This window comes from Bufo gargarizans, chromosome 3 (genome assembly GCF_014858855.1).
Source record: "Bufo gargarizans isolate SCDJY-AF-19 chromosome 3, ASM1485885v1, whole genome shotgun sequence".
Lineage (NCBI taxonomy): Eukaryota > Metazoa > Chordata > Amphibia > Anura > Bufonidae > Bufo > Bufo gargarizans.
The window spans coordinates 552,717,594-552,731,415 of NC_058082.1; the positions used below are offsets into that span (position 1 = coordinate 552,717,594).

Consider the following 13,822-nt stretch of genomic DNA (forward strand, 5'->3'; position numbering starts at 1 on the left):
GCACGAGCACTCTGCAGGAAGAGAGCAGAAACCGCGTCAACACACTGTAACGACAGGCAGAGATAAAGGGGCGCTGCATCTGAGGACCGCCCTCTACTGGCCGGGGAGAGGACGACTGTAGGACAGGGGAATACAGTCTATTGCCCCCTGTTATCAGCCATTTCAGGGGAGAGGATGACTGTAGGACAGGAGAATACAGTGTATTGCTCCCTGTTATCAGCCATTTCAGGGGAGAGGATGACTGTAGGACAGGAGAATACAATCTATTGCCCCCTGTTATCAGCCATTTCAGGGGAGAGGATGACTGTAGGACAGGAGAATACAGTCTATTGCCCCCTGTTATCAGCCATTTCAGAGGAGAGGATGACTGTAGGACAGGAGAATACAGTCTATTGCCCCCTGTTATCAGCCATTTCAGGGGAAGGATGACTGTAGGACAGGAGAATACAGTCTATTGCTCCCTGTTATCAGCCATTTCAGGGGAGAGGATGACTGTAGGACAGGAGAATACAGTATATTGCCCCTGTTATCAGCCATTTCAGGGGAGAGGATGACTGTAGGACAGGAGAATACAGTCTATTGCTTCCTCTTATCAGCCATTTCAGGGGAGAGGATGACTGTAGGACAGGAGAATACAGTCTATTGCCCCCTGTTATCAGCCATTTCAGGGGGAGAGGATGACTGTAGGACAGGAGAATACAGTCTATTGCTCCCTGTTATCAGCCATTTCAGGGGAGAGGATGACTGTAGGACAGGAGAATACAGTCTATTGCCCCTGTTATCAGCCATTTCAGGGGAGAGGATGACTGTTGGACAGGAGAATACAGTCTATTGCTTCCTCTTATCAGCCATTTCAGAGGAGAGGATGACTGTAGGACAGGAGAATACAGTCTATTGCCCCCTGTTATCAGCCATTTCAGGGAGAGGATGACTGTAGGGCAGGAGAATACAGTCTATTGCCCCTGTTATCAGCCATTTCAGGGGAGAGGATGACTGTAGGACAGGAGAATACAGTCTATTGCCCCCTGTTATCAGCCATTTCAGGGGGAGGATGACTGTAGAACAGGAGAATACAGTCTATTGCTCCCTGTTATCAGCCATTTCAGGGGAGAGGATGACTGTAGGACAGGAGAATGCAGTGTATTGCTCCCTGTTATCAGCCATTTCAGGGGGGGAGGATGACTGTAGGACAGGAGAATACAGTCTATTGCCCCCTGTTATCAGCCATTTCAGGGGGGAGGATGACTGTAGGGCAGGAGAATACAGTCTATTGCCCCTGTTATCAGCCATTTCAGGGGGGAGGATGACTGTAGGACAGGAGAATACAGTCTATTGCCCCCTGTTATCAGCCATTTCAGGGGAGAGGATGACTGTAGGACAGGAGAATACAGTCTATTGCTCCCTGTTATCAGCCATTTCAGGGGGAGAGGATGACTGTAGGACAGGAGAATACAGTATATTGCCCCTGTTATCAGCCATTTCAGGGGGGGAGGATGACTGTAGGACAGGAGAATACAGTCTATTGCCCCTGTTATCAGCCATTTCAAGGGGGGGAGGATGACTGTAGGACAGGAGAATACAGTCTATTGCCCCTGTTATCAGCCATTTCAGGGGAGAGGATGACTGTAGGACAGGAGAATACAGTCTATTGCTCCCTGTTATCAGCCATTTCAGGGGAGAGGATGACTGTAGGACAGGAGAATACAGTCTATTGCTCCCTGTTATCAGCCATTTCAGGGGAGAGGATGACTGTAGGACAGGAGAATACAGTCTATTGCTCCCTGTTATCAGCCATTTCAGGGGAGAGGATGACTGTAGGACAGGAGAATACAGTCTATTGCTCCCTGTTATCAGCCATTTCAGGGGAGAGGATGACTGTAGGACAGGAGAATACAGTCTATTGCCCCCTGTTATCAGCCATTTCAGTGGAGAGGATGACTGTAGGACAGGAGAATACAGTCTATTGCTCCCTGTTATCAGCCATTTCAGGGGAGAGGATGACTGTAGGACAGGAGAATACAGTCTATTGCCCCTGTTATCAGCCATTTCAGGGGAGAGGATGACTGTAGGACAGGAGAATACAGTCTATTGCTCCCTGTTATCAGCCATTTCAGGGGAGAGGATGACTGTAGGACAGGAGAATACAGTCTATTGCTCCCTGTTATCAGCCATTTCAGGGGAGAGGATGACTGTAGGACAGGAGAATACAGTCTATTGCCCCTGTTATCAGCCATTTCAGGGGAGAGGATGACTGTAGGACAGGAGAATACAGTCTATTGCTCCCTGTTATCAGCCATTTCAGGGGAGAGGATGACTGTAGGACAGGAGAATACAGTCTATTGCTCCCTGTTATCAGCCATTTCAGGGAGAGGATGACTGTAGGACAGGAGAATACAGTCTATTGCTCCCTGTTATCAGCCATTTCAGGGGAGAGGATGACTGTAGGACAGGAGAATACAGTCTATTGCCCCTGTTATCAGCCATTTCAGGGGAGAGGATGACTGTAGGACAGGAGAATACAGTCTATTGCCTCCCTGTTATCAGCCATTTCAGGGAGAGGATGACTGTAGGACAGGAGAATACAGTCTATTGCCCCTGTTATCAGCCATTTCAGGGGAGAGGATGACTGTAGGACAGGAGAATACAGTCTATTGCCTCCCTGTTATCAGCCATTTCAGGGAGAGGATGACTGTAGGACAGGAGAATACAGTCTATTGCTCCCTGTTATCAGCCATTTCAGAGGGAGAGGATGACTGTAGGACAGGAGAATACAGTCTATTGCTCCCTGTTATCAGCCATTTCAGGGGAGAGGATGACTGTAGGACAGGAGAATACAGTCTATTGCCCCCTGTTATCAGCCATTTCAGGGTAGAGGATGACTGTAGGACAGGAGAATACAGTCTATTGCCCCCTGTTATCAGCCATTTCAGGGAGAGGATGACTGTAGGACAGGAGAATACAGTCTATTGCTCCCTGTTATCAGCCATTTCAGGGGAAAGGATGACTGTAGGACAGGAGAATACAGTCTATTGCCCCCTGTTATCAGCCATTTCAGGGGAGAGGATGACTGTAGGACAGGAGAATACAGTCTATTGCCCCTGTTATCAGCCATTTCAGGGGAGAGGATGACTGTAGGACGGAGAATACAGTCTAATTGCCCCTGTTATCAGCCATGTCAGGGGAAAGGATGAATGTAGGACAGGAGAATACAGTCTATTGCTCCCTGTTATCAGCACCATTTCAGGGGAAAGGATGACTGTAGGACAGGAGAATACAGTCTATTGCCCCCTGTTATCACCATTTCAGGGGAAAGGATGACTGTAGGAACAGGAGAATACAGTCTATTGCCCCTGTATACAGCCATTCAGGGAGGATGACTGTAGGACAGGAGAATACAGTCTATTGCCCCCTGTTATCAGCATTTCAGGGGAGAGGATGACTGTAGGAACAGGAGAATACAGTCTATTGCCCCTGTTATCAGCCATTTCAGGGGAGAGGATGACTGTAGGACAGGAGAATACAGTCTATTGCCCCCTGTTATCAGCCATTTCAGGGGAGAGGATTACTGTAGGACAGGAGAATACAGTCTATTGCCCCCTGTTATCAGCCATTTCAGGGGAGAGGATGACTGTAGGACAGGAGAATACAGTCTATTGCCCCCTGTTATCAGCCATTTCAGGGGAGAGGATGACTGTAGGACAGGAGAATACAGTCTATTGCCCCCTGTTATCAGCCATTTCAGGGGAGAGGATGACTGTAGGACAGGAGAATACAGTCTATTGCTCCCTGTTATCAGCCATTTCAGGGGAGAGGATGACTGTAGGACAGGAGAATACAATCTATTGCTCCCTGTTTCAGCCATTTCAGGGGAGAGGATGACTGTAGGACAGGAGAATACAATCTATTGCTTCCTGTTATCAGCCATTTCAGGGGAGAGGATGACTGTAGGACAGGAGAATACAGTCTATTGCTCCCTGTTATCAGCCATTTCAGGGGAGAGGATGACTGTAGGACAGGAGAATACAGTCTATTGCCCCCTGTTATCAGCCATTTCAGGGGAGAGGATGACTGTAGGACAGGAGAATACAGTCTATTGCCCCTGTTATCAGCCATTTCAGGGGAGAGGATGACTGTAGGACAGGAGAATACAGTCTATTGCCCCCTGTTATCAGCCATTTCAGGGGAGAGGATGACTGTAGGACAGGAGAATACAGTCTATTGCCCCCTGTTATCAGCCATTTCAGGGGAGAGGATGACTGTAGGACAGGAAGAATACAGTCTATTGCCCCCTGTTATCAGCCATTTCAGGGGAGAGGATGACTGTAGGACAGGAGAATACAGTCTATTGCCCCCTGTTATCAGCCATTTCAGGGGAGAGGATGACTGTAGGACAGGAGAATACAGTCTATTGCCCCCTGTTATCAGCCATTTCAGGGGAGAGGATGACTGTAGGACAGGAGAATACAGTCTATTGCCCCTGTTATCAGCCATTTCAGGGGAGAGGATGACTGTAGGACAGGAGAATACAGTCTATTGCCCCCTGTTATCAGCCATTTCAGGGGAGAGGATGACTGTAGGACAGGAGAATACAGTCTATTGCCCCTGTTATCAGCCATTTCAGGGGAGAGGATGACTGTAGGACAGGAGAATACAGTCTATTGCTCCCTGTTATCAGCCATTTCAGGGGAGAGGATGACTGTAGGACAGGAGAATACAGTCTATTGCTCCCTGTTATCAGCCATTTCAGGGGAGAGGATGACTGTAGGACAGGAGAATACAGTCTATTGCCCCCTGTTATCAGCCATTTCAGGGGAGAGGATGACTGTAGGACAGGAGAATACAGTCTATTGCCCCTGTTATCAGCCATTTCAGGGGAGAGGATGACTGTAGGACAGGAGAATACAGTCTATTGCTCCCTGTTATCAGCCATTTCAGGGGAAGGATGACTGTAGGACAGGAGAATACAGTCTATTGCTCCCTGTTATCAGCCATTTCAGGGGAGAGGATGACTGTAGGACAGGAGAATACAGTCTATTGCCCCCTGTTATCAGCCATTTCAGGGGAGAGGATGACTGTAGGACAGGAGAATACAGTCTATTGCCCCCTGTTATCAGCCATTTCAGGGGAGAGGATGACTGTAGGACAGGAGAATACAGTCTATTGCTCCCTGTTATCAGCCATTTCAGGGGAGAGGATGACTGTAGGACAGGAGAATACAGTCTATTGCCCCCTGTTATCAGCCATTTCAGGGGAGAGGATGACTGTAGGACAGGAGAATACAGTCTATTGCCCCCTGTTATCAGCCATTTCAGGGGAAAGGATGACTGTAGGACAGGAGAATACAGTCTATTGCCCCCTGTTATCAGCCATTTCAGGGGAAGAGGATGACTGTAGGACAGGAGAATACAGTATATTGCCCCCTGCTATCAGCCATGTCAGGGGAGAGGATGACTATAGGACAGGAGAATACAGTCTATTGCTCCCTGTTATCAGCCATTTCAGGGGAGAGGATGACTGTAGGACAGGAGAATACAGTCTATTGCTCCCTGTTATCAGCCATTTCAGGGAGAGGATGACTGTAGGACAGGAGAATACAGTCTATTGCCCCCTGTTATCAGCAATTTCAGTGGAGAGGATGACTGTAGGACAGGAGAATACAGTCTATTGCCCCCTGTTATCAGCCATTTCAGGTGAGAGGATGACTGTAGGACAGGAGAATACAGTCTATTGCTCCCTGTTATCAGCCATTTCAGGGGAGAGGATGACTGTAGGACAGGAGAATACAGTCTATTGCTCCCCTGTTATCAGCCATTTCAGGGGAGAGGATGACTGTAGGACAGGAGAATACAGTCTATTGCCCCCTGTTATCAGCCATTTCAGGGGAGAGGATGACTGTAGGACAGGAGAATACAGTCTATTGCTCCCTGTTATCAGCCATTTCAGGGGAGAGGATGACTGTAGGACAGGAGAATACAGTCTATTGCTCCCGTTATCAGCCATTTCAGGGGAGAGGATGACTGTAGGACAGGAGAATACAGTCTATTGCCCATGTTATCAGCCATTTCAGGAGAGAGGGTGACTGTAGGACAGGAGAATACAGTCTATTTCCCCTGTTATCAGCCATTTCAGGGGAGAGGATGACTGTAGGACAGGAGAATACAGTCTATTGCCCCCTGTTATCAGCCATTTCAGGGGAGAGGATGACTGTAGGACAGGAGAATACAGTCTATTGCCCCTGTTATCAGCCATTTCAGGGGAGAGGATGACTGTAGGACAGGAGAATACAGTCTATTGCCCCCTGTTATCAGCCATTTCAGGGGAGAGGATGACTGTAGAACAGGAGAATACAGTCTATTGCCTCCTGTTATCAGCTATTTCAGGGGAGAGGATGACTGTAGGACAGGAGAATACAGTCTATTGCCCCCTGTTATCAGCCATTTCAGGGGAGAGGATGACTGTAGGACAGGAGAATACAGTCTATTGCCCCCTGTTATCAGCCATTTCAGAGGAGAGGATGACTGTAGGACAGGAGAATACAGTCTATTGCCCCCTGTTATCAGCCATTTCAAGGGAGAGGATGACTGTAGGACAGGAGAATACAGTCTATTGCCCCCTGTCATCAGCCATTTCAGGGGAGAGGATGACTGTAGGACAGGAGAATACAGTCTATTGCTCCTGTTATCAGCCATTTCAGAGGAGAGGATGACTGTAGGACAGGAGAATACAATCTATTGCTCCCTGTTATCAGCCATTTTAGAGGAGAGGATGACTGTAGGACAGGAGAATACAGTCTATTGCCCCCTGTTATCAGCCATTTCAGGGGAGAGGATGACTGTAGGACAGGAGAATACAGTCTATTGCTCCTGTTATCAGCCATTTCAGAGGAGAGGATGACTGTAGGACAGGAGAATACAGTCTATTGCCCCCTGTTATCAGCCATTTCAGGGGAGAGGATGACTGTAGGACAGGAGAATACATTCTATTGCCCCCTGTTATCAGCCATGTCAGGGGAGAGGATGACTGTAGGACAGGAGAATACAGTCTATTGCCCCTGTTATCAGCCATTTCAGGGGAGAGGATGACTGTAGGACAGGAGAATACAGTCTATTGCCCCTGTTATCAGCCATGTCAGGGGAGAGGATGACTGTAGGACAGGAGAATACAGTCTATTGCCCCCTGTTATCAGCCATTTCAGAGGAGAGGATGACTGTAGGACAGGAGAATACAGTCTATTGCCCCCTGTTATCAGCCATTTCAGGGGAGAGGATGACTGTAGGACAGGAGAATACAGTCTATTGCCCCCTGTTATCAGCCATTTCAGGGGAGAGGATGACTGTAGGACAGGAGAATACAGTCTATTGCCCCCTGTTATCGGACATTTCAGGGGGGAGGATGACTGTAGGACAGGAGAATACAGTCTATTGCTCCCTGTTATCAGCCATTTCAGGAGAGAGGATGACTGTAGGACAGGAGAATACAGTCTATTGCCCCCTGTTATCAGCCATTTCAGGGGAGAGGATGACTGTAGGACAGGAGAATACAGTCTATTGCCCCCTGTTATCAGCCATTTCAGGGGAGAGGATGACTGTAGGACAGGAGAATACAGTCTACTGCCCCCTGTTATCAGCCATCTCAGGGGAGAGGATGACTGATCATATATGAAGCAGAGGGTCTGGGTTGAAATATGTAGAAGATATGTGTTATGTGGATTGTACCTTGGCATATGGAGTGTTCGGTGGGCACAGCCAGGATGGGGAACGTCTGGTTGGCGTCATGTATTCGGGGTGACCCTTGGTCCTCTAGTGGGGGGATCTCTACATAAGGTTGAGTTCTCTCGGTGGTGTCCTGATCACACAAGTCGCACTTTATGGTCACGTCGCTGATCTGCCGTTCATATAACCTGTAGTGAATACCGTATATAGTAAATACAACGTACGGCTATAATACAGAGACTATAACACCCCGGAGGGCAGACTGAGGGGGCATCACTGATTGGACAGATCAGACTGGTACAGGAGGGGTACACTTACTCTGCGGGGTGAAGGTCCGTGTGCTCGGGGGGTCCGCAGTCATTCTCTAGCAGGGTATTGGCCTCATCCTGTGTATACAGAACAGAATACAATCAGTACATTCCACAAACAGCAGGGAACTACTACCCTCATCAGCAGGTAGCTTCCCCCCTCCCCCCAGATCCTACAACCAGGTGATACAATGCATCTTATATTATTACATTGTTGTGTTATGCTCCAGTCACATTCAAAGCTGCTTTAAAAAACCTATGCTGGCTGTCACTGGTAATCTGTCAGACAGACACATTCCTCACAGCTTGTCTGAGCATGTTGTGAATGCAGCTCTGGATGTGACTAGAGAATTAAACACAGTGTAACCCGCGGTAATTTGTGGGTGCCGTCACCTTGTGCAGGGTCTCGGTGGAGTAATCTCTTTGCTTGCCCCCGGGGTACACCAGTTTGGCTGAAGGACAGTTTCCATTCACCACAGACCCGTTAGAGTAAGGGATGGTGCTGATGACCGGGGCCCCGCGGAGCGGCACCATGGTGTACTGGCAGGAGGAGGGGTTAAGGAGTCCTGTACTGGGAAAAGTCACGTCTGTTTGCTCTGCAAAATAAAGATGGAGGTGATGTGCCAACAAACTCTAGAACGGTTACATCTACCCATCATGCTCTAGAATGTTCATATCTATCCATCATGCTCTAGAATGTTTATATCTGCACAATATAATCTAGAAATTACCAATCTACCCAATATGCTCTAGAACATTTCAATATATGTCAATATAACATGCTCCAGATTGCTCATATCCACCCAGTATAATCTAGAACGTTCCTACCTGCCTAAAATCTCCTACAACATTTATGTCAATATAATATGTGCTAGAATGTTCATATCTACCCATCAAGCTCTAGCCTGTTCATATCAACATAATTTGCTCTAGAATGTTTCTATTACCTATCACTTAGGTTGACGTGGCATGCTCTAGAAAGTTTATATTGACATAACATGCTCTAGTTTGTTCATATCAACACAATGTGATCTAGAACATTCATATCTACTCATCACAATCTAGAACATTCATTTCTACTAATCGTTCTCTAAAATTGTAATTATATTGTATATATGAACAATGTTCCCATCAACCTAACATTATCTAGAACATATATGTCTACATAGCATGATCTATCCTTTCATATCAACACAATATAATCTAGAAAGTTCTCATCTACCCATCATGATCTAGAACATAGATATAGATATAGTAATAGATACACATACTGTAGAACATTTATATCTACACAACAAGCTCAAGAACCCCCAACACTAGGTACACCAACAGAACCAACATTCTAGAAATGCAGCATGTTGGAAGCGACCCTGTGAATACTTACTCTGCTTGGACAGCGCCCTCCACAGGCAGATGGGGGTGAAAGCGACTATGAGGAGAACAATGGACCCCAGAACCACACCCACTATCAGATATGGTAGGTCACTGGATCGCGCCACTGTCGCTGTTCCCAGAGGTCCGTTTCTGTTGGGTGGCAGCTGCGGTGATGGCGCGGAGGGTAGGGGCTGGCGACCTGACTTTCGAGCTGCAAGTAAGGAGAGACAGACAAACAATGATGATGATGACTACTACCTCCCTGGTACCTTGGCCTTCTCAACAGGATGGACCCCACTATATATATAGTGTAATGTTAATGAGGCATGAGGCACACAGTGCCTCAATTTTTATGAATCTTCATTTAGAACAACACGTGAGGCCATAATTACCTTTGGTTTCACAGATCATGACATTACTGAACTCGCTCTCCCCTCCCTTGTTATAACATTGCATCTTAATATCGTAGGAGGTTTCTGGCTGAAGATCGGTAAGGAAGTGCCAGTAACGGTCGCCTGGATGGAAGGAAGGACATGAATACAGATTGGACATGAGAGATGGGTAACAATGTACATTCAAAGCAGTAAAACCACAGGAGCAAGAAACCAGCGCCCCTAGTGGAGAACGCACTCCTCACATGACTGTATTATACATAGTGAACCTGGAGACTGCGACTGACCTTCCACCATGTCTTTCTTGTAATCGCTGTCATTGTCGCTGTCCGTGGGGCGATAGTAGATATAGAAGCCATGGATGGGAGTGTTGTTGTTACTCGCTGGGGTGTACTATGGAAGGAAGACATAAGGAATAAGTCGTCTTGTCTCCTGCCCCAATAGGGTTCCCATAAGGTATGTTGATGGGATGCTTTTTTATAACCACCAGGGGGCAGCACAGAATGTCATACATGAGGTCAGAAAACTCCAGCCCACCTGGGTCCTATAGCCCCTCAATCACCACATTGTAGGGCAGGAGGCATCTTACCATCCACTTTAGCATAATGGTGGTCTCGTTGATGGCTTCCGTAAAGGTGATATAGGGCCCTGTGACCGGACGCTCATAGTTGCGGTTGCTGTATCCTGACACCATGTACGGTCTGGAGGGGGCGCTGGGTTGACTTTCTCCTAAGATGTTCAGGGCTCTCACCCGGAATTTGTAGGCGGTTCCTGAAGAGGGAACATAAAGATAAGATGTTTAACATCTTCATCATGTAGCGTGATAATCTGAGGCATGACCATGAATGGTATAACATGCAACTTGGCTCAAAACCAGCTAGAAAACGCCTGCTCATAACCCTGAATCATACCGTTATCATCTCTATTATATCTGTGGCAACTTGGCTCAAAACCAGCTAGGAAACGCCTGCTCATAACCCTGAATCATACCGTTATCATCTCTATTATAGCTGTAGCCATGGACAAGTCAATGACATCTCCACCAGACTAGAGGAGCAGGCTACTGTCCACATGTCCACGAGGATAATTCATCTATAGGAAATGTCTAGCAGTATGTTTTTTTTAGTACCGAGCAGCTGATTTCAGGCAAAATTACGATTTCAAAATAATTGTGACCACAAAATGGAGAGTCAACATCTTCAAGACTCTCCCAGTATGTCAGGGACATCATAGTATATGAAATATAAGCGCTCGTGAGTGCGCCTTTACCTTTCTCGAGCTCTGAGATCTCCACAGACAGTCGAGATGGTGGAATGTCACTGGTTGCCAGTATCCAATCTCCAGGCTGCTTCATCTTCTTGTACTCTACACGGAAGGACTGGATGGGGAATCCACCGTTTCCTCTTGGGATCCACGTCACAAACACGGACATCTCTGAAGCCATGGAGATGGTGGGTCGGTCCGGAGCCTCTGGAGCTGTAATCAGAATGGAGATCACTACACTGGATCCTCATCAGGCCGGACTAATCGTTACTCGACTGTTGACTTACGAGATAGACGGTTGTTGTCGGACTGGATGCTGCTTACGGTGCTCGTCCCGGGATCATCTTTCTGGATCTGAACCTCTTTACTGGCAATGATTTCTGGTTTTGGACGTCGTCCTACGAGGGGGATGAAATGGGACGATTACTCAAAGTCTAGAGTTGCAGTAAAAAGTGGACTAAACAGAGGATATTTGGGAATTTACCGGTCCGGAAGGTCATCATGGCCGTCTGCCCTTCCCCGCCACAGTTATAGGCCGCCATCTCCACTTCGTACAAGCTGCCAGGGTCTAGTTTGGCGAGTATTTGGCGATGTTGTGTTCCCGGGACACGTGACACTGTCCAATCATCTGTGGCATTTACCACCTGCTGCAAAGGAGAGATGGGAAATGAGAAGACATGTTCCAACCCCCCACCAATCTGTAGAACGATCAAATGATGGCTAAATGGCAATACTAGGCTCTGCCACACGGCTATGGATGTAGGTCCATCATTAAGTCTCTGGGACGTTACAGGGATAGGATCCCACCAATCTCATATTGATGACCTATGCTAAATTTCACCCTCACTTAAAGTCAATAATTTGGTAAGTCCATTCACCCACTGTCTTCTAAAGATGGGCAAGGTGTCAGACTGGGTGAATCGGGTGGCTGAATTCGCTCTTCTCTAATTACCTTGCGATGTTTGACAGTATAAAACAGAATCGAGGCTCCACCATTGTGTCGCGGTTTCCAAGTCAGTTCATAGTAATCAGTCTTTGAGGTCCGAGGAGAGCTGAGTATTATCGGAGCCTCAGGCTGTAGGACATTAGCCTTGTCAGGCAGACATGGAACAGGTAGTCCTGGGGTGGGAGGTCTCGGTTTCAACTGAGCCTTTAAGAGCAGCTGTTTGTCATCTGGGATCAGAGGTGCAGTTGGAGGAAGAGCATCCCTCTCTGATGCCAAGTTTGGAAATGTTTCTGAATATAAAACATGGTGAGAAGGTTACGACACAGAAAGACCCATCACAACCTTCGACTACATACAGACGTGGACAAAATTGTTGGTACCCTTTGGTCAATGAAAGAAAAAGTCACAATGGTCACAGAAATAACTTTAATCTGACAAAAGTAATAATAAATTAAAATTCTATAAATGTTAACCAATGAAAGTCAGACATTGTTTTTCAACCATGCTTCAACAGAATTATGTAAAAAAATAAACTCATGAAACAGGCATGGACAAAAATGATGGTACCCCTAACTTAATATTTTGTTGCGCAACCTTTTGAGGCAATCACTGCAATCAAACGCTTCCTGTAACTGTCAATGAGACATCTGCACCTCTCAGCAGGTATTTTGGCCCACTCCTCATGAGCAAACTGCTCCAGTTGTGTCCGGTTTGAAGGGTGCCTTTTCCAGACTGCATGTTTCAGCTCCTTCCAAAGATGCTCAATAGGATTGAGGTCAGGGCTCATAGAAGGCCACTTTAGAATAGTCCAATTTTTTCCTCTTAGCCATTCTTGGGTGTTTTTAGCGGTGTGTTTTGGGTCATTGTCCTGTTGCAAGACCCATGACCTGCGACTGAGACCAAGCTTTCTGACACTGGCTAGTACATTTCTCTCTAGAATTCCTTGATAGTCTTGAGATTTCATTGTACCCTGCACAGATTCAAGACACCCTGTGCCAGACGCAGCAAAGCAGCCCCAGAACATAACAGAGCCTCCTCCATGTTTCACAGTAGGGACAGTGTTCTTTTCTTGATATGCTTCATTTTTTCGTCTGTGAACATACAGCTGATGTGCCTTGGCAAAAACTTCGATTTTTGTCTCATCTGTCCACAGGACATTCTCCCAGAAGCTTTGTGGCTTGTCAACATGTAGTTTGGCATATTCCAGTCTTGCTTTTTTATGATTCGTTTTCAACAATGGTGTCCTCCTTGGTCGTCTCCCATGTAGTCCACTTTGGCTCAAACAACGACGGATGGTGCGATCTGACACTGATGTTCCTTGAGCATGAAGTTCACCTTGAATCTCTTTAGAAGTCTTTCTAGGCTCTTTTGTTACCATTCGGATTATCCGTCTCTTAGATTTGTCATCAATTTTCCTCCTGCGGCCACGTCCAGGGAGGTTGGCTACAGTCCCATGGATCTTAAACTTATGAATAATATGTGCAACTGTACTCACAGGAACATCTAGTTGCTTGGAGATGGTCTTATAGCCTTTACCTTTAACATGCTTGTCTATAATTTTCTTTCTGATCTCTTGAGACAGCTCTTTCCTTTGCTTCCTCTGGTCCATGTCGAGTGTGGTACACACCATATCACCAAACAACACAGTGATTACCTGGAGCCATATATATAGGCCCAATGGCTGATTACAAGGTTGTAGACACCTGTGATGCTAATTAGTGGACACACCTTGAATTAACATGTCCCTTTGGTCACATTATGTTCTGTGTTTTCTAGGGGTACCATCATTTTTGTCCATGCCTGTTTCATGAGTTTATTTTTTTACAT

General features: G+C 46.7%; 1 protein-coding gene across 1 annotated transcript in view; it reads right to left on the minus strand.

The window, feature by feature from the left end:
* The window catches only part of BOC (BOC cell adhesion associated, oncogene regulated), a 74,303-nt gene that overhangs the window by 17,579 nt on the left and 42,902 nt on the right, over window positions 1-13,822 (minus strand). The window contains exons 8-19 of the mRNA XM_044285871.1: window positions 12,002-12,285; window positions 11,534-11,696; window positions 11,337-11,447; window positions 11,056-11,262; window positions 10,376-10,557; window positions 10,074-10,179; window positions 9,787-9,909; window positions 9,405-9,605; window positions 8,414-8,616; window positions 8,031-8,098; window positions 7,716-7,900; window positions 5-11 (exon numbers count right to left, since the gene is read on the minus strand). Of these exons, the coding sequence (XP_044141806.1) occupies window positions 5-11; window positions 7,716-7,900; window positions 8,031-8,098; window positions 8,414-8,616; window positions 9,405-9,605; window positions 9,787-9,909; window positions 10,074-10,179; window positions 10,376-10,557; window positions 11,056-11,262; window positions 11,337-11,447; window positions 11,534-11,696; window positions 12,002-12,285 (1,840 nt within the window). The remainder of the gene's footprint in view (window positions 1-4; window positions 12-7,715; window positions 7,901-8,030; window positions 8,099-8,413; window positions 8,617-9,404; window positions 9,606-9,786; window positions 9,910-10,073; window positions 10,180-10,375; window positions 10,558-11,055; window positions 11,263-11,336; window positions 11,448-11,533; window positions 11,697-12,001; window positions 12,286-13,822) is intronic.